Genomic DNA, 24,570 nt, shown 5'->3' with positions numbered 1-24,570 from the left:
GGAGACGGGGGGGCCCGTGTCTGTGATATGGGTGAGTCTGTGGTGACACAGTGGAGTGCGGGTGTCTATTACTATTGCTTCTCTTCCCTCCAGACCAGATTTTGGTCAAGGACCTGCTGCCCCTCCTCGGTGGCTGGCAGAACCCTAGGAGTCAGTGCTTAGGAGGCCAGCCTGGGCCTGGTCTCCTACTGACCCTGTGGCAGTGGGACTGGCATCCTCCTGCCAGCCAGTGGCCCCACCCTGCCTGGCCCACCAGGTTCTGGTGGGGTATCAGCAGTGTTTGAAAGGTGAGGCTGGCCTAGCGGTGCCCTGGCCATAGGAGGAAAAGAGAGTTGGGTTATAGATGGATGGCGTGGAGGGAGGCCAACTTGAGCTGCCTGAGAGACCTCTGCCCAGCAGGACAGCCTGACCATTCTGGACTTCAGATTCGGGCTCCCCAATCCCTGCTACCCTCCTCAACCTGGATGCTATACCTTTATTGATGCAGCCACAGACCAACCCCACATTGCTGCCTGTAGAACCGACCATCATCCCTAGACCCCCCCAGGCCACACTGGAGTTCAGCCCCCGGCCCTCTCCCCAACCCCAGGTCTGTGCAGTCACGACTGTGGTCACGCGTGCGGTATAGTTTCACCTCTGCCTGTGAGCCACTGTTCCTTCCCCGTTCCTCTGCGCATGGAAGCCCGGCACAAATAGATAAATAAAACGAAATAAACACGTTCGTCCCTGTTAAGTTTCCCTCGTTAGATCCACCCCAGTGCTCTGGCCTGTCACCTTCTCTTTACATCCCAGCTCTGTCATCTGCTGTGTTTGCCATCATTCCCCCCAGCTGTGTGCAAATTTGATAAAGAACATGCAGTGTGTTTATCTCAGAGGAAGCCCCCTCCCCCCACTGGGTGGCTGGAGCATAGGCACGCGCAGGCGCGCGTGTGTGTACACACACACACACACACACACACGCGTGCGCGCTCTCCTCTGGCTGACACTTGTTAGCTCTGTTCAGTCACTTGGATCCTGGTGGGGCACCTGTGTCCCACAGAGGGTTTGGCACTCAGCAGCCACTTAGCTGTGCACGTGTCCCTATGGGGGATGGGGCGCTCTGGATACACCCACATGTCCTCACCCCCATTGACCTCTGTTTAAAGAGCCTCTGACCCGGCCACGCCCCACCAGCCTCTTCCACCGAGCTGGGAGCAATGCGGGCCCAGCCGGCGCGGGCCGTGGCTCTTGTGGACAGCTGTGTGGTGCTCCCTCTGCTGCTAAGCACACAAGATGCGGTGCCTGAATGCGCAGCTCTTCTGCTCTTGGCCGTGGCTGCCGGTGTGGAGCCAGCAGCATGGCGGGGGGTGAGATCTCCTTCTTGCCCCTCCACCCGCTGCGTGCTCTTTCTCTGATCCTTCTCTTCAGGAGACCCCTGGGCCTTCTCTTTGCACTAATTGCATAGCAGGGCTAGCCAGCTTGGAAAGATCCAGATCTTCACAGTGTCTGAGCCTGCCAGACATTGCCTTAATGGAATGAAAAAGATCCCAGGGCCTAGACAGACCTTCCACAATCTTCTAGTCCATTCCCCAGCCTCTAGGCACTGGATGTGGGACCACAGAGGCTATTCCTCGAGCGCCCCTCCTGCAATGGGAACTTTGTTCTTCCCTAGAAGCTAGTTATCTGCCTCGGGTAGCCAGCGTTGGTAACAAACCACCCCAGATTCTTGGTGGCAGCTTGTGCCAACATACACTGCTTTCTTGCTCACACTACTGCCCCATGGGTCAGCGGCGGATTCTGGTCCCATCATCGCCCCGGGACCCCGGCTGAGGGGGCAGCCCCAGCTACAGCATCACACACCATGGCAGAAGAAAAGAGATCACGGGGGCACCTGGGTGGCTCAGTCAGTTAAGTGTTCAACTTCGGCTCAGGTCATGATCTCGCAGTTCATGGTTCGAGCCCTGCATTGGGCTCTGTGCTGACAGCTCGGAGCCTTGAGCCTATCTTCGGATTCTGTGTCTCCCTCTCTCTCTGGTCCTCCTCTGCTCATGCTGTCTCTCTGTCTCTGTCTCTCTCTCAAAAATAAATAAGACATTAAAAAAAACCCTAAAAAAAATAAAATAAAGTGTAGGAGAGGAAAAAAATTAAAAAAAAAAAAGAAGAAAAGAGATTACAGATCGTCTGCTGGCTCTTTACGTTTCTGCCTCCGTGTGCCATTTGTCACTTCCATTCAACATTTCACTGGTTGAGGCAAGTCACGTGGCTGTGCCTAATTTCAAAGGGAATGAGGCAGTCTAATCTTTCCTGCTGCCAGGAATTCTGGCAAACGACCCGAGTGACTACTCTGCATTCTAGCTGCTCTTGTTCCTCAGAGCCGTCCTGAGTTCCTGTCATACCACTTGGACGCTCCTTCTCTGCGTCTATGTGGAATATTCTTCCACTTCGACCTGAGGGTCTGTAGAATACACGCTTCTGGAGGATTTTGTCCATACCTGGATCGGTTACCCATTATGAGTTATAGACCATCCCAAAACCCAGTGGTTTCATGTAACAAAATTTCATAGAGCTATGCGCGTGTGCGCGCACACATACACACACACACACACACACACACACAGGAAGTGCCTGTCAAGCTGCTATAATCTTGGGGCAGATGGGTGGCTCAGTCAGTTGGGCGTCCAGTGCTTGGTTTTGGCTCAGGTCATGATCTCACGGTTCAGTTCATGAGTTCGAGCCCTACATCAGGCTCCACTCTGGCAGTGTAGAGCCTGCTTGGGATTCTCTGCATGCCCCCCACCCCCACCCCGCTGCTCCCCTGCTCTTGTTCTCTCTCTCAAAATAAATAAATAAACTTAAAAAAAATAAGCAGGTAAAATCTAAATAAGATCGGTGCCTGAGATGGCAGTATTGTATCAAGGCCAATTTCCCGGTTTTGACAATATGCCACAGTTTTGTGGGGGAGCTGGGTGAAGGGTACATGAGAAATCTCTGTACTACTTTTGCATCTCCTGGTGGATCTCAAACTCTTTCAAATTAAACAGTGGTAATAATAATAATACAGACTTAGTGGCTTAAGACAAAAGCCGTGCATTTACTTGGGACCCTGCCATTTGGGCAGGCTGTGTGGGAACCGGTAAAAGCAACATCTGGTGTGCCAGCTAGGATGCTGGAACAGCTGGGGGCAGGCAGACATCTGTCCCCCACAAGGTCTCTCCGGCAGGGCAGCTGGGCCACTTTATGCAGGGGTGGCCTTGGGCTGGAACTGGCCAGTGTCCCTCTGACCATCTTCCTCTGGTCAAAGCAGTGACAGAGCCAGCCCAAATTCAAAGGAGAAGAAGTGGAGGCCACCCCTCGAAGGGAAGGGTGGCAGAGAATGGGCGACAGCCTCAGTTCATTGTCATCACCAAGTGTTTCAGTCCATTTGCCATGCGGGCTCTGGTTCTGCTCCCTCACCCGTGATGTAGGGATGGAAGCTGGAGAAGGGAGAGCGCCACAGACGGAGGGGCAGAGCGGGACTCCCACCCCGGGGCTCAGCCTGCCTCACCCCTTCGAAGCCCTGGCTCCGTGGCAGGGACCACCTCACCAGCCTCGCATCGCTGCTGGGAATTCCGTTTTGCACATGCTGGTGTTTGCAATCAAAAAGTTCAGCGGCCCTTCCAAGTGTGCTTAAATTAGTCCCCATGAAAACCAAATCATTTCATTTGCAGAGAAGGGCTTAATTGCAAGGGGAAGGAGGCAAAGGGAATTCTGTTGCCTGTTTTCATTGAAGAAAATTACTGTACTTTCCCCTGTCTCTGTACTAAACAGAAGCGGCTGAGAAATTGGGCTGTAATCACCAGTGATACCTCTTCTCTCCTTTCTTCTCAGAGCTTGATCTGTTCCTCTGCTCCCGAGGTCCTGCTCCAGACCGTCTCCGCTCGCAGCCTGGCACCTGCGGACAGCGGCCCCTCCACAGTGGCCTGCAGTGTCACCACATGCCACGTTGAGGGGTGTGTTCTCCAGGTCACAGGGGCCTTACCCCGGATTGGCCCCGGCTCTTGGCAGGAGGAAACACCTGTCTTCCTTTAAAATCTCACCGAATCTGCTCTGAGCCCTCACTTGCCAGGGCAGCAGTAGCCCACTGAATGGCCCTGTGTGACAGCCCTGCCCCGGCTGGGACAGTCCAGCTTGATTGGCTCTGTGGCCAGTGTCACCCTGGGGAGGGGGATATGGACACTTCAGGGGAGCAGGTAACAGGCTGGTAACCTGTGGGGGCAGGGTGTACACGTAAGCACATAGGGCATTAGGAGAGACATAAAGGTGGGCAGGCCCTAGAGGGGCGGGCGGGGCGGGGGTGGGGTGGGGAGGGACACAGCTATGACTCCCAACAGGACACTGGTCTGGAGGAGCGGGTGTGGGCAGCTCAATAAACCTTGAGTGGCTCCCCTCACTCTCTTTGGAGAAGGGAAGAGGGCAGGGCGGACCACACAGGCTCTGGGGCTGGTCTGTCTGGGTGTTCAAACCTCAGCTCCACTCCCTCCTTGCCTGACCAACCTGTGCCTCAGTTTCCCCTGCCCCATATAAAGGGGCTAACCATAGCATGGGGTGCTGTGGCCCTTCAGTGGACTCGAGCTCCCTACAAGTGTTTCATAACACTGTCATCTATTGGCTCATGTTACCTTTTCTTTCTTTATAACCTCCCTCGCTACAGGGATAAAGTGACGGATTAGTGCCAGGTCGCAGCCAGTGAAGGACAGAGCTGGTCCTCAGGATGCTGAGTGCCCCCCTCCACCCCACCGCTCAGTGGCGGCATGCGCCCCCCCCCAACTAATCCCCCCTGCTTCTCTTTTCCTCATGCACCATGGGCCTCTCTGTCCAGATTCTCTCCCTGTGTCTAGAACTTTCTCCGGGGATAGGGGTGGAGAAGCTGGTCTGGCTGCCCGAGGTGGGCTGTTGGGAGCAGTTGGGGCCAGCTGCTGCCTAACCACTCCCGGGCCCCTCCCTTTGGGGGAGGCCGACAGGATAATGGATTTGAAGTCCACACACCTGCCTCAACAAAGGGATATTTGGTGTGTGTGAGGCTCAAAGTCAATGGTGTATTAATTAAGGAGAACAGCTGCTACCGCAGTTCTTATGATAAGTCAGTGACAAATGGCCGTGTTTACCTTTCTCCTGAGCGGAGGCTCCGGAAGATGGCCTGGAGCTCCTGGGTGGACGTCCACGGCCAAGATTTGTGGGGTACAGCCTCTCCCTCCTGTACTCCCCGGGCTTCTTTATTGGAGCCACCAAAGCCCAAGAGGGCTATTTGTCACTGAAGAAAGACAGGTCCGCGGCCCAGGGAGCCTTGAAGGGAGCGGGCAGAGCGATGGAAACTTCTCGATAGTGCCTCCCACCAAAAAAAGATCCCCTCAGACCCCCTCCTGAGGCAAATCTCCCCCTGCCCTGTCCCTTGTGCAGTAAGAGCTGCTTGAAAGAAAGGCTCGGCCCTTCAAAGCGGAGGAGGGCTGCCGGCCCGATCCGAGGCTGTGCCGCAGAGGACGCACCTCCGGGCCTTTGTGCCGCTCAGGAGCTCCGCACCATAAAGGCAGGGCCGGCTGGCGGGGGCCTTTTGTTATTTCGCTTATTTTGATCTTGCTCCTGCTCCCCAAACAGTCTCACAGAAATAGAGCCCCGCATTAGCTCCCGTCTCAGCTTAAGACAAAACACAGCAGAGGGAGGAGAATCTTTCACTGAGAATCAGAAAAGGGAAAGGTGGGCTCATTTTTGCCTGGGTCCTTTGACTATCAATCTATCCAGCAAATTCCCAGCAGGTGGGAGGAGAGCAGGACCGTGTGGGGGGCGCGGCAGGGCCGACTGAGAAGGAAGGGCTGGCTCTTGGTGCCAACCCCGATGCCAGCAGCCCTTGCCCACACCCCAGTGTGCTCTCAGAGTAGGGGCTGCCCTGGGGAGAGCCGTACCGCCCAGCAGCTCAGGGAGCCCCTGCCCTGCAAAGTCCTGCGGGCACTGGGGCCTCCGCAGTCTCCAGACTGGAGACCACTGTGCTGCCAACGACGACATCAATCGCCTGTCTCCTGAGAGGTCACCAACCGCCGCCAGGGAGCCCCACCCAACCTCCCTCTGCCCTTCCTCCCCCCCACCACCCCTCGCCCGGGGCCTCTGGGGCCCTGCGGGGAGGCAGAAATGGGGCCAAGGAAAGAGGGTCTACGGATCCCCAGCCCTGGCCACCTACTCACTGGGACCAGGAGGGCGCCTTTTGACCTCACCCTGCAGGGCATGGGAGTCACGCTGTGTTGTAAGTGGGGAAACCAAGGCTCTCAGAAGTTGTGTAGTTTGCCAGGGAACCCGGTCAGGAAAAGGCTGGGGCCGGGAGGGAGGAAGGCAAGCCGACCGGGGACCGGAGAAGGTTCAGGGCGCAGCCCACCCAGCTGCTCTCTCCCAAGCGAACTTCGTGACCTCACAAGTTACCATTCCTTACCACTTGCTGGGGGGCAGGGAGAGGGAAAGAACCACGGACGAGAAACACATCCATTTTTAATAAATAGTTTATTTATCCAACAGTTTCAACCCTGATATTGAAGCCCGTTGCAGCGTTCCTTATTCTTCTTTCCGGCTGGAGCCTGATTAAGAGACCGCTTCTTTGCCGCGGGGCTGGCACTTCGGGTCCAGCCCCGCCGATCACCCAGACATCAGAGGAAATGAGAGAGTATTGCTCAAATGAGGGAGACCGGAGCTTTATTAAGGAAACGAAAACTACCAGTAAGACCGAAAGGGGTGGCGGTGCCTTCTGGAGACGGCGGTCTCGGCCCCTCTGCCTGCCCCTCTCCCGCCCGCCGCACACAAGAACATATGGGGACGAGGCTCTGCTGGAGAGGCTCCTCGCGCTTAACTAATAGGGCCCCCCGCCGGCGTGTTTGCCGAGACGGGCTCCCGACGCGGGCAGACGGGCTGGCGGGGGGCCGCGCTGAAGGTCTGCGGTGGCGCCGGCTCGCTCCTGGGAGGCCGGCAGGGGGCAGCCGAGAGGCCGCCGCGCCGCGCCCCGCCCCTGCGAACCTAGTGGGTGCTGGAAGTCCCGCTTAAGCAGCCACCGGGTAGGGACGCTGTGGTCGCCGTGAGACAAGGTGACCCGTGGCACACTGGAGGCGCGACACGCCCCAGGTCCTGGAATCCGCATTCTCGGCCCGACTGCAGAGGCCGGGCTGCAGGTGTGGTCCCTAGGACTGCGACTGTGTGGGAAGCACCGCTAAAGAGGCCCAGCCCTGGGAGGCCGCCTCCGGGCAGCCCTCCCCTCCTTTCTGCTCTCCGCCCGGTGTCTGCCCCAGGCTCCTCTCAGGAGGCCACACCAACAACAGCGCACTCCTGACCCAAGGGTCCCGCGTGCCAGGGCCTGGCATTTCTAGATAGTTCTTCTAACAGTATCCGTTCTAATTTCTAGCACCTTCCCCCTTCAGGATAAAAGAGGCCCAACCCAGCTAGAGGACAGGCTTTCTCCCCTCACCCTTGAGCTCCCAGGTAACACCCTCTGAAGGCACATGGACCAAACTGCTCCCAGACCCCTGCCGCCCCAGCCTGCCATCCCGACCTGCCTCCCACGGGCACGACGGCAACCCTGCTGGGTGCCAGCCAGCGGTGGATGAGCCCCAGCCCGCATAACTGCACACTTGCTCTGCAGGGTCTCACAGCTGCTGCTCTTTCATCTTTTCTGTTCATCGAAAACAAACCCTTCTCCCCTCTTCCGCTGGCAGTCTGGGCAGAGGATTGGACCAGTGCAGAGGACGGGGCCTCTGGCTTTTCCCCTCTGTCCTTCAAGGAAGCACATGCTTTCCTACAAGCTAATCTCTGAAGAGTCTTACAGAGACACCTTCGGGACCAGAGCTGGGAGGAGGGTGAAAGTCAAGGCAAGTGTGAATTCAGCACTGGCAGGTCTGGTGGCCTTCTCGCGCCCCTGGAGGGGACTGGCCTGGGACAGGCCGACTGGGAACAGGCCCCCGCCCGGGATTTATCGCTCTGAGTCGGAGAAGGAAGAAGGCTTAGTCCATCGCCACACCAGCATATCCTCTCCAGCTACGCGGTGGGACTCTGTCTGGATCCGGGATTCGTTGGACGCCAGGAACTCCACAGCCCGGTCCCAGACCCGCTTCATGCGCCTCCTGGAACGAGAGGGACTGGGCTCAGCAGGCCAGCCTGCTGGGGGAAGCGAGCTGCCCCGGGCCCGCCTTCTGTACAAACTGGGGACCTCACTCCAGGACCCCGTGCGGAATGCATCTGCGGGAGGAAAAGGCATCAGGTACTAACAGAACTCCTGCAGAGGAGAGAAATTTCTTGAGCCATGGAGAAACGATTCCTCAACCTTCTCTGCTCCAAAAGCATTCAATTAAAGGGAGCTGAACAGGGCCAGATGGGTCCAGGGCAGGCCCAGGTGTCCAGGTGGGATGGGGCTGTGCTGGCCCTGGCCAGCGCTTGCTGGGCCCTGTTACTGCAGCAGCCCCGGCCAGGCAGCACCCCCACCGGTGCTGGCTGCATCCTAATGCCCCTTGTGGGCTAATTAAAGAGTGGCCACTGGGCTGTTGAGTCCAACCTCCACAGTGCTTTGGAGCAGGGGAATGAGCTAAACATCCAACCGCGGAGGCTAAGAAGCTGGAGCTGCTCTTGGATTCAGAGCTGCCAGGCAGGGCCCCTTCTGCTCTGCTGGGTCGCCAGGGCCTTGCATCCCCTTGGACAGCCCCCTGTAGTCTCCTCCCCCCTCCAGACAAGACAGGAAATTCCAAGGCAGTCAGGGAGGACTGCTCTGACGTCCTCTCTTTGATGAGTTTCCATCTTTCATCAGCGCTGCAGACCACCTCCCCGTGACCCCTCACGTGCAGTGTGAACGTGGGTGTGTAACTGTGGGAGCAGGAAGGTTCCACCTGGTGGAGGACAAAGGAGGGGCGTTCCCAAGGTGGCCTGTGGGTCAGGGGCCAAGGTTGGGGTGCCGGGGCTTTCTTCTGCAGAGGTCAGGTCCCGTTTGGCCGCCCCACGGGCCTGCTCTAGCCCCAGCCCCCCCTCCCGGGCTGCCCAGGCACGGAGCAGGCCTGTGGGAGCCCGCTGCTCTCAGCTCCCTGCTTTCCTCGCCAGCCAGGCTCCATGGCTCTCCCTCGGCCTCACGGGCACACCGTCCTCTGCAGGGCACACCCAATGGTGCCCACGCAGGGCCGACGGAAGCCGATGCGCCCTCACGATGTGAGGGCCCGGGTGAGCTCACCAGGGGCCTGGGAGGTAAATCGAGAGCCTGGGAGCCAACAGGGTGGGAGTCTCCAGGGCTTACTGAGCGGGCGCAGTCCCACCTGTGGTCCCGGCCGTGGCACAGGAGCTAAGGCCGGGTGGCCCCGCCAGACACGAGCCACGACAGCACTCCTGCTCCTCCTTCAGGGAGGACGTGGGCTGCAGAGAACGGTAGCCCAGGCAACAAGGGCCGCTCTCGGGTGAGTGCTCACGTGCTAGGCACTGACCTAATACGCTGCGAGGCCACTTCCTGACACCCCCGCTCCCTTTTTCCTCATTACTACCTAACAGCACACGTTTTTCCTTACGCATCTCGTCACCTCTCTTCCTCCCCAGAACCAATGTTCCGGTGAGGCGCAGATTGGGCTCCTTCTCCCCACCGTCTCCCTGTGACCCAGCAGCGGGTGGCCTGCAGTAGGTGCTCAATAAACATCTGCTGAGCAACCGAGGGCTTCAGGGCAGCCACTGCACAGCAGTGCTATCACTTCCGTTTCGGGCAAGGAAACTGGCTCAGAGAGGCCGTTACCCACGGTCACGTGGGGGGAGTCTGAAAACCCCAGGTGGCCTCCCCCTGGGAGCCAGAGAGTCACGTGGCTGCCTCACGCAAAGGACCAACCAAAAGCATGAGCCAATACCGTGATCAGTCTCCTCTCCCTAAGCTTCCAGCCTGCACCTTCCCAAGCAGGGTGGGCATGGGAGCTATTAAGCATCTTCACAGTTACAAGTAAAACCTTACATGTTTTACTCTTCCAGTTCCTCTTGGGTTGCACTAAAACGCCACCAGCGCTGGGCCTCGAGCAAGTTCCATAAGCTGCCTGTGCCTCAGTTTCCTCATCTATAAGATGGGATACTCACTGGTCTCACTTCCCGGGGCCACAGTGAGGAGCCAGTGAGCGCAGGCCGCGTGGAGGGCACAGAGCAGCGTCTACTCACAGCGTGTGCCCGTCCGCCTCCGGAGAGGGTGGCATTTGGCTGCAGACTGCAGCGAGATAGTGAGGGGCCCACAGTCTGAGCCCACACTTTGGTGGGCCCTGCTTGCTGCCCCCCGGGACCCCATCCTCCAAAGCCACACCACACTTGGTTTTGTTGGGGTCCATCCGGCATCCGGAGTCATGCACGACAATGGCCTGCCACGCAGCCGCGCCCCCTGGAAACGGACCCCATCCAGTGCCGTGAGACTCTGCTTTCCACTGCAGGGACACATGTGTGCGTGCGTGTGTGTGTGTGTGCGCGCGCACGCAGCCATGCATGTGTGGAAAGTGAACCGTATTTAGGTACCATGTCATGGGCCATGGTTAAAAACGTCTGAGAAACAATCGCCTCCTTGCTAGTGACGGATATAGGAATATGGGCGCCTGGGTGACTCAGGTAGTTAAGTATCCAACCTCAGCTCAGGTCATGATCTCACGGTTTGTGGGTTCAAGCCCCATGTTGGCCTCTGTGCTGACAGCTCAGAGCCTGGAGCCTGCTTCAGATTCTGTGTCTCCCTCTCTCTCTGCCCCTCCTTCACTCACACTTTGTCTGTCTGTCTCTCTAAAATGTTAAGGAATAGACAAGTAACTGAGTCTGGCCAGCAGGGCCTCAGGGAGCGTGTCACCGGCAGCTTCGGGGAATGTTTTCTCCTGCTCCTGAGAGCAACAGGAGGCCCCTCTCTCCCCTGCTGGCTGTGACAAGGCAAACGTTGGCCCAACTGCTGCTGGCCATCATCCTGCGACCATGAGGAACTCCAGCCAGCCCACACCATCTATAGAGACCAGGACTCGAAGGACCACAGAGAAATGGAACCAGAGACCGACTATTCTGTGCCTGGAGCCCACGTGACTCTGGACCTCCATTAATGGAAACCTGTCAGGTCCGTCCCGGCTTGAGCCACCCAGCGCTCACAGAGGGGCGGGACCATGTTTCTATACCTCTTGTCTGCATTGTGCCATGAAGAGCGGAGCGCTGCAGGAATGGCAGGAGGCGTGGTGGCCCCCGCACCTGGGCTCCTTGGGGCTGGCCTGCCTCTCCCCCCCCCCCCCCCCCCCCAATAACTGATGCTCGGGGCTCCTTCCATGGCACTCGGTGGTGTTGGGCCAGGACTTACCGGCTCTGCGGAGGGATCAGGGTGTCGCGCACATGCAGGATGCCCACGTACGGGTAGCGCTCCATGTCCTGCTCCCAGTCCACGTAATGGTCCTGGACCACGTCTGCAGGGTAGGGCAGAGGGCACAGTTTAGGGCAAGGACCTCCCGGCGTGAGCTGGCAGTCCTCACCCCAGGGGCCACACACCTATAATCTTCTTCACCATCTCATACATGGCTTGTTCCTCCTCTTCCGACTTCCGCCACCGATACTTCAGGAGGATCAGGAGGCCCCACAGAAAGGCCAAGCCTAGGAGGGAACAAAGGCCTGGTCACTCCCTCGTGTCGCCGGCGGCCATCCGGATGCACTCTGCTTCTCAGTGTGGGCCAGCGGCTGGGCCGTAAGGGCGTTCTCAGTCCCTGCCACGCGCCGGGCCCAGGCTAGCAGGCAGGGGACGATGGAGGTGGAAATGGGAAGGGAAGACAGGCTATTAAGTGATCATCGTCCTCCTGCCGCTCTGTGGAGGCATCCCCAGCCGTCCAGATCGCGGCTCCTCCCAACCTCATCCTGGGGCTTTCATCTCCTCCCTCGTGAACTGGAACACGGCGTTTCATACATATATACATGCAGGGCCCTTTGTATTCCGAGACGCCGCTGCCGATAATGATGTCTATGCCTGATGGCGCGGGCAAGGGAGCGGTGTGCACGCCTGGCCGGCCTGTGATCTGTAGCTCTGCTGTTGTCTGTGCAGCCGGCAGTTTCCAGCACCCCGCCTTTTGCCTTCAGAGACAGCCCAAGGTCTCTGCTCAAAGGCGGCCCCTAATGTCGGGAGACAGGACCCGTGCTCCGCTGTTCAGCTCAGCGCCCCGGGTCCTTCCTGCTTCCATCAGGTAACCAGAACTCCCAAGGTCATGTTTACATTGTTCGGGGAGTGAAATTAGGCCAAGCTCCTGCTGTGCCTCCTCCTCAGAGAGGCCTGCGCTCCGGGTCTCCCGGAGCGACGAGGCTGGGCTCCCACCAGCGCCCAGCTCCCTCTCGGGGACGCTGACGGTCCCTGACCCAGGTCAAGGGCGTTTTTCAGTTATCCTCACGCTCCCGCCACCAATCTCTAAAGGTAAGATGAGCCAGGGCAGAGGCTGACTTGTTCATCTCCTCTGTTTTATTAGACAGACCTCGAGTTCACTAGATGGAAACAAACTCCTGGGCCTGGGTTTCTAGCACTCATCACTCATGCCTAGGTTCGCCACTGAGCTGGGCTCCCGGGAGGTGCTCTGTGAGCAGTGCTGGCAGCGGGGGCAGGGGGAGAAGGGCGGACAAGGACTCACACCAGAAGAAGATGAGCAAGTTGGTGACAGCTGTGAACAGGGCACGGCTCAGGCGGCAGCCGACACCCATGCGGGGGCGGGCAGATTCCAGGCACACCACCTTGTCGACAGTGGTCACCAACTCCGACGGGTCTTCCCCTTTCAACCTGAAACAGGACACAGGGCTGCAAACACATTCAGAAGCTCCCAGGAGCCGTGGGATCAGCCCCACTCTAAGCAGAAGGAAAAGAAAGGACAGGCTCTGAGGCCTCCACTTGCTTATGAAATAGACTTGGTATCCTGGGTGCACGCTTTCCAGAAATTTCCCACGTTGGCTACTTAGAAAGAATAAAGCTTTAAAGATGGCAGCAGGCTTGAACCCCTACCGCTAAAGTGACGTCCCCCTCTGTCGGGTCTTTTGACAGCCCCTCTCAGCGTGTGGAAGATTAAACTGTAAATTGGATTCCCACCTCCCAGCACAGAGAAATGGAAATGTTTACTGAATTGCCGGCTCTGCACCGCATGGCAGGCACTGAGTCTGGGAGGGTGTGCTTTTCCTCAGTGACGGTGACAAGGAGGCATATATGCTGCTTAAGTGTAAAGGTCAGGGTGCCGTGTGGCTCAGGGAATGACAACCACCGGGCTCCTGGAAGCCAGGCCCCAGCCCCAGCGCCTCCACCCTGGCCACGGAGAGGAGGTGCTGGGACGCACCGGGAGGCCCACACCCGCACCCTCTTCCAGCCGGGTGACCATCTTGTGCTGTAGTGCCCAGGATCTGAAGTGTCCCGGCTTCTCACGACTCACTTGGAACACTGGTGGTGTGAGCTGCGCCCGGCGCCCTCCTGACTGCCCTCCCCAGGGCGGCAGGTGAGCGTCATCGCTCTTCTGTGTTAGCAGCTCCGGCAAGCGCCACGGAGGATAAAATCCATATTCTCCTCCGCCTTTCCTGACACCCAGGAAAATCGCTCAGCCACTCAGGGAAGCTTTTTTTTTTTTTTTTTAAGCCAACGAATCTTAATCGAGCCACGCATCCAGTTATCAAGCTTCGGGCTGAGCTGCCCGAGGGCCTTCTGGCAGAGGCACTGCTGAAGGAATTAGTAGTCTGGGTGGATTAGAAAGGACGGGAACAAAACCCTGCAGTGTGTCTGACTATCAGGAGCTGTGGCCTGAGCAGAGGCCCCAACAAACCCTGAGAAACGGGAGGCGGTGCCAGTGTGATAAACTTGCGGGGGGAGGGGGCATTGGGGGCAGCCAGATGGGGCTTTTCAGGAGGCTGAGAGGGCTCGCCATCTCTGCTAATAGTGCTCCCCAGAGACAGAATTGAGGCGCAACCTCCCAGTCAGAATAAAGTCCAGTATTTCCTTCAGCAATTTCCATACAGAGTGAAACCGACATCCGGAAACGTTCCACCTAGGGATGAAAACGAGCACCCGAGGAAAGGAAGTGCAGGAAAATGCCTTCTCCAGCACCCCGTGTGGGCCCAGGGAATTGCAAGCGAGTTACCTGAAGCAAGTGTAGCTGGAACACTAGGCTAATGTCCCGACACCTGACTTTGTGTCTTATCTGCACCCCAAGTGCTTCTTCTTCCGTTGCCTGGCTTCAGGCTCAATCTCCGAGGACTCGGCTGGGAGACCTGCCTCTAACTGGAGACCCGGGACACGTCTGGGAGCACACGGCAGTCAGCTGATGAGTGAGGACCACGGCCGCGGGTGCCCGTGGCAGGGCTGCCACCCTGTGATGTCTCGCCCACACTCACCAGATGCCCACGTCCTTGTTGCTGCTCAGTATCCAGGTCAGTGCAGCTTCAAACTTGGCAGAGGAGCTGCTGGTCACGTTCTGTGGGAGGGGGTGGGAGGTTAGGTCTGCGCCTGGGCGGAGCGGCCGGGACAGTATTCTCCTGCTGGATTAGGGAAGCCCTCTCCCGTGTCCTCCGCGGGACCCAGAGCCCTGTTCCACTGAACGCACAGCCAAGCAGCTGGCAGGAAATCTGGGCTGCGGAGAGCCAAGAAGAGCTCTACCCGGAGGAGCTGATGTGGAAGCTCACACAAGGAAACAACGCGGGTCTGAGGCATCCGAAAGAACAGGACTTCCTCAAGGACCGAAGCGTCAGGCCAGACAGAGAGCTGGTGGCTCATCTTGGGGAAAATGAAAAATAGTACGGGGATTGGGGCCTGGTGGCCAGTCCAAGCTGTGTGGCCTTGGGCAAGTCCCTGCCCCTCTCTGAGCTCAGTTTCCTCATCTAGGAAATGGCAATGACCTAGGTGAGCCCTAAGGTTCCCGTGAACTCCAAGGTTCCATAATTCTATCAAATGAGGGCCAGGCACACAAACAGACCCTGGGCCATCTGCACAGCGAATGAAAAGGAGAAAACGGACAGGTGAAATGTAGATCCACAAAGCTGCTGGGAGGGGGAGCAAGTAACAGGGCCACTTAAAGAAGAGGTGGCCTGCAGTGGCCACACCAGCTGGCCAGGAGCCAGCCACCCCTCCTCCCCCGCAAGCAGGCAGGCTGGGCTCTGGCTCCCAGCTCACCTTGGACCAGTCACCTCTACTGCTGCCTAAACTTGCAGCAGCCTAACACTCAACTAAGTTAAAAAAAAAAAAAAAAAAAGGAAAACAAAACAAAAAAGCCAAAAAGCAAACACAAAACGAAAAGGCTTGAAAGATCACTCCAAAAGCACCAGCACCTCCCGGGAGTGGGTAAGCACTGCAGCCTTACTTACTGCTAGGTACTCCTGGGCTTCCATTACGGGAATGCATTTGCTTTTTAGCTTCTCCGGATTTCCACATTCAAAATTACCTAGGAGGAAAAAACACACATATCCAAACACAAAGAAGAGGTGGAAGGAAAAAAAGATGACTCTGAAATGGACTAAAAACTGCAGCAAGAATCAAGCCATAAGCTCTGATAGGGAGCATGTGGCCCCGTGCTCTGGTTTCTGTGGGGCATCTTCACTCTGCAGCAAGATCAAAAGCCACTTAGCTTGGATCGATTCCAGATCATTAAAACCTGACCTGCAAAGCAGTGCGGTGATTTGCATTAAATGACTAAAAAGCTGCCCAATCCTGAGGTCTGTTTGCAATTGATCCCTAAAAGGATCAGGCAGATAGCTTTGGAAGGTACCAGAATGGCACTATAAATAAACACAACCGAGGGAGAAAAAAGAAAGGCAGGGAGGCCGGAGGCACGGCAGGGACTCTGACTATGACAAAGGCAGGTGACCTGAACTCCAGCCCCACTGTCTTGAGGGGTTCTGGGGAGGGGTGTCCGAAATGCCCCGAAGAGAAAGAGGGCATCTCTGTGCTGGGCAGTGGGGCCTCCTGGGCATGGTGCCCCAAGGGGCCGCTCCCTTCCAAGCACCCTGGGTGAATGGCTCTCACCGAGGATAGACTGGGAGCCTCCCCATAGGCCTGCGCAGGGCCACCTCCTCTCAAAAATCCCCAGCCCGTGGGAGACTCTCATTGGACCACACTGCTCTGGACTTGGGGGCCCACCACAGTCGTTGGTTCTCGATAGCCTGCTACAGTCCACCCACAAAGTGCTGCTTCCGGTGAGTCACCAGACTCCTTGAGAGCAGGGACACCACAGGGTCAGCATGTACAAGACCCTTAACCCACCCACAGCCTGGCTGCTCTTAACCTGGCACAGCTTAGGGGCTACGGATGGCTCGTCTGTGTGTCTGTGTGCTGGGGACGGAGGGGTTGGGAATGAACATTAAAAATCTTGAGAACGAACTAAAAGCTTATTCTTCCTATGCCAGGTTGATCTTGACCTTATGGGACCCCTGGGACCAAGGTGGCTGCCTTGGCTTGCCCCACCCCAGATCACCCAGGCTGGACCACCGCCACGGTCTCCCGATCGGTTTCCTGCTCTCCCCTTTCCCATCCACGTTTGAGCAGCAGAACTTTTTAATGATTCTGCTTATGTGACACTACTACACTCAAGCGGCTGTCACATTTGCCTTCCTGGCTGCTGGCTCTCATCACCGCCCTGCTCAGAAGCCTCCCTTGGTGCTCAGTGCCCTCAGGATTAAGTCCTGGTGGCCTGGCATCTACCAAAGCCCAGCCGACCTTTCCAAACTCCATTCCTTCCATTTTTTCTTCTCTCATGAAACCAGCTGCTTCCATCCCTGACCCTGTCATTTCCCCTTGGCCTTGTCTCCCCGCACATATACAGAACCAATCCCCCTTGGGGGGGCTTCAGGGCCCAGCTGACACCAGCTCCCTGAGACACTTTCCTGACTGCTGCAGCTCAAAGGCAACGTGCCTCCTGGAACTTCCGGCCTCTGGGTTCTCATCCAGCCACACTGTTATCAGCCAGTGCTCAGGGAGGTAGCTGGGTTTTCTCTTCTACTAGACCATACACAGCCTGTGGGCCGCAAGGTCAGCACAATGCCCTGCCCCTAGGTGACCTCCAACGTAGGGTGGGGGCGGGGGGAGTATGGCCTAGGAGAGCCTTCATTCCCCTGCAGCGGGACCCTCAGGGTCACCCCTGCCTGGCTTGTCGGAGGACAGGAGGCACCAGACCCCCTGATGGTGTAAGCCAGGACGGCGTATGGACGGTGGGATGGGGGGACAATGTCAACCAGCACCTATAGTTTAAGAGCAGAGCTTCTCTATGCCCTGGGTGACTTCTGAAAATGAGGTTTGAGATGGGACCGCGGATTTGCATTTCCAACATGCTCCCGGGTGACCCTGATGCTGCCAGTCCCTGGGCCACTGTTGAGTCACTAAGGTCTGGAACACCCTCCTGGGCCAGAACTTATAGCCCAAGCACCTCGGCCGTGGAGAAAGGCCCCCGAGGCCTGCGGTGCTGTGAGCTCCCACTCCTCCTGCGCCTCCCAGGAGCTCACCGATGCCTCCCTGACCGCCGCCGCCAGTGTCCCACCATGCAGGAGGGAGGCGGTGGCAGAGCTGGGACCGCAAGACTGGCCCCCAGGGTTGAGGGCCCACTGCAGGCCCATCCGGCCTTGATTTCCTAGCAACCACCTTCCACAAGGGTTGGCCCCACAGGGAAGCGGTGCTTCCTAAGCATCTCATAAGACTGAAGAGCTCTGTCTGATTCTGGTGCCAAATATAGTTACCCTGGTACCCAAGCCCTGGTCAGTCACCTATGCCTTTAGCACGTGATTTTGAGAGGTGTGGGGAGGTGGTGTCTCAGGTCTTACAGAATAATTTTCTAAATAAAATAGAAGAGGGGCCTTCTGGATGGACGGCTTTTTAGAGGCAAGCTGGGGGTGCTGAAGGTACCTTCCTCCTGAGTAGAGTACTTCATTTCCATTTTGTAAGAACAAAACAAAACAGGAAAACAAAGCCAAGATTACTTGGTTAGACAGGGAGTTCCTGAGAGGGTACGGGACTTGTCCAAGGCCCCGAGGCCAGACGGGGAGATTGGGGCCGGATATGACACCAGGGTCCTGGCAAGCTGGATGGGCCCGAGTGTGACTGGCCCTCCACGCAGACCCCTGCCACCTGCACCTGCCTCTCCTCCTGGCCTGGCCGACCACTGAGTACAGGGAGGCCCCCCAGGTCGGAAGACCCAGACTCTGAGAGCACCTGGGGCCTGGCCCCCTCCAGTGCAACACGAGCCCCCAAAGCAGCAGGCGGTGGGCATCTCGAGAAGGCAGAAAGGCCTGTGTGTGTACCAGGACCCCTGGGGCCCTCACAGGGGATATGAGAACCTAACGCAGGCTTAAAAGCGATGGGTCTGAGTGGGGAAGCAGGGAAGGCAAGACTTGGTTTCTGAGTATGTCTTCCGGAAGATCTCTCCGGGGCATCTCGGCCGCCTGCCCCGGCCTGGCCGATCAGGGGAATAGCCCACAGCCTCATGAGGAATCTCAGGCCCCGGGATACCCACTCACCGGCTTGGATGGCCAGGAAGTTGTACAGTTCGTGCAGCAGCTCCAGCAAGGCGGCCTTCTGCTTGGCCTGACAGAACTGAAAGGGCACAGGACAAGTAGTCAGCAAGGAGGGGTGTGGGAAAGGGGGCCCTATCTATCTGGTTTTGCCTCCTCGGGTGCACTGTCAAGTACTAAGCAGCAAGAAACACCTCATACTTAAAACGAAACAAAACAAAAAAACAACCAAACCCCAATTCTGCAACTCAGTGGGCCCAGGACAGGGTCGCTAAGTACTGGGTTAACCGACTGCGGAGCAACACCGTAAAAGCAGAGGCAGAGCTAAAAGCAGGCACGGTTAACTGAGGGGCTGCCATCCTGGAGGCCTCCCAGCCTCTGTCCCACGGTTCTCCCTGGAACAAAGCCCATCAAGTGGGGCTGTGGAGCAGTGGTGATGTGGCCGCGGGGAGATGCGGGAGCCCGGCCTCCAGGGCGGGCCAAGCAAATGCCGCCTCCCTGCAGTCCCGTCTCCCCCAGGCCCCTCCCGTCTGCTTTTGGAAAGTCAGGTGTCTGCATTCTGCCCATAAACGGTCTGTTCTGTGGATGAGCTGCAGCAAATGCTTCATCTTGGACTGGATTCTGGACTGCAAATGGGAAATTTCTAGAAATCCTGAAACTAGAGGGGGGAGAAACGGGACTAGGGATACATGCCTACCTAGATCTCCTGCACCTGTAACGGAACTGACAGGCTGCTAGACTTGCTAGATTTAGGATATTTAAAGGAAGGGCTGCTCTTCCTTGAGAGCGAACGACAAGCCATGTGCTGCGCTGAGTCGCTGACACGTGAGCACGCAGGGAAGCGCCACCACAATCCTGACTGCACACCAGTCTCTCAGACGAGGAGCCCGAGGCGCGGGGACCTTAGCTGGGCTGCCAAGACGCCACAGATAACAAGTGCTGGAGCCCCCTCCAGACCTCCTCTGGGTTGTCCCTGGGCGAGGTGTGGACCGACGCCAAGAGCCTGGGGGCCCTAGCCTCACAACTGCAGAAGGGACCACAGTCACTTTCCTCCTCGGGCTCACCTGTTGCCCTCATCCATAATGCGAGGGACTTGGTCTCTCTCAGTCTCGGAGGCCAAGAAACGTCACCTCGTGTCGCCTAAAGACCCACAAGCCTTTACGAGGGACAAAATGACGCAACCAAGATTTACACACAGGACCATAAGTGTTCAGGGACAGCTCACAGGTCGGTAAGTAGAATTAGGTGCCCCAAAGCACCTCTGAAAGACTAACGAGATGGCAAATATTGATGATAAGAAACATAACTGAATATACATGGAGATCCCAATTCTATAAACATACGGGGACACAGACGAGATAGGAAGGAAATGCCCCCCAGACGCTAACGGCGAACACCCCTTGGTGGCAGAATCACAGGTGGTTTTGTCACATTTTTCACCTTTTCTACACTCAACCTCTCTTACTGTCACAGCCAGAAAAAAAAAAAAAAAAAGCAGTAACAATGAACTCTGTTCCAAACCCACCGACATTTAGGCACAGCAGGGTTGGTGCCACCGAAAGGGAATAGGACAGACGGCAGCAGACACCGAGACGGCCAGACTGCGCCAGCACACCCACTCCCAGCCTGTCCGCACGTTTTCAGCGGCACAAAGGCAGAAAGAAAAGCGCTACGTGTCGTAGTTGGCTGAGAAGGGAAAGAACACGTATATCTAAAACTCCCATGCCCATCTGGGTTCTGGGTGAGCCGGAGCCACGAAGAACACAAGACTTTCGGCAAGAGCCTCACCAAAGCCAAGGAGGGTCTCCCCCTTGCCCGTCCCTGTGTCTACCCTTCACGAAGGCCACCAGCACCCCATGAAATCTCAGCTCACTGGAGCCCATGTCGATGCCCAGGCCCTGCCTTTCGATGCTCTGATGTGGGGGCAACTATTGGGTCTGCTCACTGAGCACATCTTTAGCAGGTCCCTGGATTGTGCCTGGCTGGGCTCGCTCAAGTGGGGTGAAGAATCAGACAACAGGAACCAGAGAGATCTTATAGAAAAGTTCCTTGTTGGGGCGCCTGGGTGGCTTACTCAGTTAAGCATTCGACTTCGGCTCAGGTCATGATCTCACGGTTCATGGTTTCGAGCCCCGCGTCAGGTTCTGTGCTGACAGCCAGCTCAAAGCCTGGAGCCTGTTTCAGATTCTGTATCTCCTTCTCTCTTTAAACCTCCCCTGCGCATGCTCTCTCTCTCTCTCTCCCAGAAAAAAATAAAACATTAAAAAATATTTTTTTAAAGAAAACTTCCTTGTATCCCGTTTTTTGCTTTCGGGCCTCAAAGTTCTAGTTTGCCCTCCGGCCACTCCCTCTTTTTCCAGGCCACTGCCTCGTTATAATTGTCAACTGTGGTTATCGCGACAGAAGGCAGATTAAACTTCTTACAAATCTGTTTTCACAAAAACAACTGAGAAGCAAAGATCCGCAGTGGTGGAGGACTCCAGTACGTGAATGCAAGAAAACAGCCCCAAAGGGGATACTGCAGAGGCCAAAAGAAGAAATAAAACCTGTTATCAGGACACCCCTCCGTGGTTGAGGTTGACAGGGGTGAGACAGTGAACGTGTGGCCCTGGGCTGTTTCTTTCCCAGCCCCCGGGCTGCCAGAAACGACACTGAGGCCTCAGGGGAGGCCTGGCACCCGGCATCACACACTTAATAATTAGACTACTAAGTCATGCCCTCTGGCAGCAAAAGGCTCCTCCTTGTAGGATTTATGACCTGAAAATTTACTGCCTCCAATCTTCCCCAGACTATCACCTGTGCCAGCATCCCAGCCCCCCGCTAATGCCGTCTGCATGACTCAGAGACAGATAGGGCTGCTCGCCTTCCCCGAATATTATTTGTAGGGAATATTAAAGCTTCATAAAACAAATCTACAGACTAACAGGGCTAATTCCACTTTAGATACATTTAAAACCAGCCCCCCATGATGTTTCAAATCAGGACAGCATTGTCAGAGCCACAGACATACTACCAGCGGAAAGCGGGGACCTGAGAAGCCAGCCTTCCGACGCCTAAAAACTGCCAGCCCTTTCTCTGGAAGCCAGAGAGCTGGAGAGGTCCTCCAACCACAACCTACCGCATCCCCCCAGATTGACTTAGGCGGAAGATCAAAGTCCCCAACGCTGTGATGGATGGGGGAGCTTCCATAACAAGCCCAACATTGATCTTGGGAGCTCGATTCTGTTTCAAGTACTTCTTTTGCTGCCACAATGGAGTCCGACACAAACATCACAGAACGTGATGTGATTCTGGTGCATTACACGAAACGCTCATGAAAATGATCCTATTATGATCTTTTTCTGGGCAAGTTTACCTCCTAATGGAGGCTCGCATCCTTGAGAGGAATAACAAAAGCTCAGGAAATTCAAACTCACCTCATCTGTTTTACTGTCACAGTCCACTGGCAATAATTTCACTGAGACCAAGAAAAGAAACACAGGAAATTAAAAGTGTGGGTTAGGGAAAAGATTACAAAAAGAGACCACTCTCAAAATTCAGGGGAAGTAAAACATTACCAGTGTGAGGGTGGGGATCAGAAAGAGGTCGTCTAAATGGGGCACTTTTAAAACGCAGACAGACATGTCAGGGTTTCCCAACCCTAGATAAGGAATCAGGACGAGGACAGCTGGGTCCAAATCCTAGCTGGAAATGATTCGCCATTTCTGGCAACTCAACCACCCTGGGCCCAGTTTCCTCATTTGTAAAATGGGATCAATAAAGCTGCCCCTGTTTAACTCAGGGGCTTGGCCTCAAACAAGTCAATATACATGACAGTTTCGTAAATTGCCAACAATGATGTGTTGAACAGGGATTAGTACCAACCATTACAGGAGGGGAAGTCCGAGTAGATCCCAGTATACATCCCAGAGCTGTTGGAAAGCATCTCAGCGGCTGTATACCGTCTGACTGTTGGGGTACCAGCACAGTCCCACAACATCCCCGGGTCCGGGTCTGCTTAGTTTCTTTGGTAGGTGGATAAACTGCTCTTATAGCCAAGAAATTATTTGGGTGTGTGCCTGAGTCTGGGAACCCCGTGCCCACAGGCTTGTTCATACACCCAAATACCCATCTGCTACGACAGCTAAGACACGGCTTAGCGTCTCCCTGCGTTTTGGCCATTCCTGCTACGCATGGAAAGATGTGGCCTTGTGGCCTGAGGCTGGGAACGATATTAAGCACACTCGTCCTTGGCAAAGAATACCAAAAGCTGGTGAACTACAATGTCACTTTATACTTACACTTTCAATGTATATACTTTACACTCTAAAATTTATAAAGAAATGATCTCTAGTGTTGTTTTCTGTTCGGCTAAAGCCCGGCATTACCCAAGAGGCAAATTTCCCTTTTAAGAAACATACAAATCGTCAACGACTCAGGAAACATGCTGTATCCTGCAGACCTCGCTTGCATTGTTATGTCTAAAGTGTGGACAGAAGCATGGCTGGGAATGTCCTTGACTCACAGAACCCTCCCTTAACACACTCCAGGAGGATAATCCAAGCAAGGAAAAAAGCCTCCTTTTACATCAGTTTAAACTCTTTTGGTGCTGCAAAGCTGGGAACCCAACCAGATCCGATCTGTGGGCAGTGAAACCTGGGGTGCCTTGGAATGGGCACTAATGTGTGAATGAGCAAGAGCTCCAAGAAAGAACTGAAAAGGAATGGGGGTGGGCCTGTCTGCTAGAGAGGGGTGTGGTTTTCTCTAGAGAGGGAAAACCAGAGGTTGGGGTAGGAGTGACTGCGAATGAAAATTGCTTCCAGCACGTGGTTGAAGGGGAGGTCGGTAAGGAGGGCTAGGGCGGAAAATGAGAACAGGAGAGAGTAAAGACAGAAATCTTCTCCCGCGGCTGGAGGAAGGAGAGCCAAGGTCTGGGGGTTAAGGAGGCAGCCAGAGGCATCGGACAAAGCCCGGAAATGTACGGCCTGGAGCTGAGAGGGACGGTGGTGGTGCAGGTGCACACTCGCGCGCCCGGGGCCCTCCCCTGCGCCGGCCCGGGACGTACTGTTGTCCTCCGCCTCCTGCGGCGCCGAGGGCTTGCCCATCTTCACCCAGAGGATGCCCAGAAAGACGAGCAGCAGCCCCAGGCTGGCCCAGAACAGGAGCCGGGACAGACAGCGCTCCAGCCGCCGCCCCGCCTCGGGCCGGGCCCGCGCGGCGCCGGCCGGGCCCGCGCGCGTCGCCCGCAGGCCCGGGCGCGGGTCGGCGCCGAGGAGGGCGGAGGGCAGCCGTGCCGGGGCCGGGGTCGTGGCCCACCAGCGACGGACTCCGTGGCCCGGCGCGGCCCGGTCGAGCGGCCGGGCGTCCTCGTCCTCCTCGGAGCTGCCCCGGACCGAGGCGCGGCGCCTGAGCGGCGCAGGGCGGGCGGGGTAGGCGAAGCCGCGGCTCCCGGACCAGGAAGTCGCGGAGGCGCCGAGATCGCCGTAGGCCCCAGGGGTCGCGTAGGCCGAGCCCGAGACCGGCGGGGAGTGCCAGGGCTCCGCTCGCAGGGAGGCCGCGGCGGGCCGGGCTCGCAGCGGCGCCTCTTCGCGCAGCCGGGCCTCCTCGCGCAGCCGCTCCTCGCCCCTCAGCCGGGCCTCCTCCCGCAGCCGCTCCTCGCCGCGCAGCCGGGCCTCGCCCCGCAGGCGGCGCAGCTTGTTGCGGTAGACGTCCCGGGTGGTGTCGGTGATGGGTCCTGGCTGGAAGCCCAGGGCCTGTAGCTCCCGCCGCAGCTCCAGGTCCGACAGACCGGCCATGGCCAGGACGCCGCCCCCCGCCCGCCCCTGGCGCGCACCGCACCCGGAACTGCTCCCGCCGGCGGCCGCGGCGGAGCGGGCGGGGCCCCGCGCCATGATGGGAAGGTCGGCCTTTGCCGCCATGTTGGGAAGGTCGGCGCCTGCCCGATTGCCGGCCATGATGAGGGGGTCAGACTCGTCCATTAAGGCCGCCATGTTGGGGAGGTCCAAGGGTATTTTTTCCTTCCCCCTCACTTTGTCCCCCTTGTCCTTACTCAGTCCTCCTCCTCGTCCGTGAGGCCAATCGGTGTTTTCTTTCTGAATTCTCCGCCCCTTGCGCGGTCCCTGGCGCGTGGTAGGCACTCAGTGAATTGTTGAT

At 57.0% G+C, this 24,570-nt stretch overlaps 1 protein-coding gene across 1 annotated transcript; it reads right to left on the bottom strand.

The window, feature by feature from the left end:
- Nucleotides 1–6,668: 6,668 nt before the first annotated feature.
- On the bottom strand, nt 6,669–24,244 carry LEMD2 (LEM domain nuclear envelope protein 2). Its single transcript, XM_039241807.1, has 9 exons — nt 23,483–24,244; nt 21,855–21,895; nt 18,445–18,520; nt 15,307–15,383; nt 14,341–14,420; nt 12,606–12,751; nt 11,488–11,589; nt 11,303–11,405; nt 6,669–8,105 (listed from the first exon to the last, which is right to left on the bottom strand). Exons 1-9 carry the CDS (start codon nt 24,210–24,212, stop codon nt 7,955–7,957), a joined length of 1,506 nt encoding a protein of 501 aa, XP_039097738.1. The 5' UTR covers nt 24,213–24,244; the 3' UTR covers nt 6,669–7,954.
- Nucleotides 24,245–24,570: the final 326 nt, after the last annotated feature.

The sequence above is a fragment of the Hyaena hyaena genome, unplaced genomic scaffold (assembly GCF_003009895.1).
Source record: "Hyaena hyaena isolate Hyena2069 unplaced genomic scaffold, ASM300989v1 scaffold_202, whole genome shotgun sequence".
Lineage (NCBI taxonomy): Eukaryota > Metazoa > Chordata > Mammalia > Carnivora > Hyaenidae > Hyaena > Hyaena hyaena.
The sequence above is the reverse complement of the archived record's forward strand: the minus strand, read 5'-3'. Positions and strand labels throughout refer to the sequence as shown.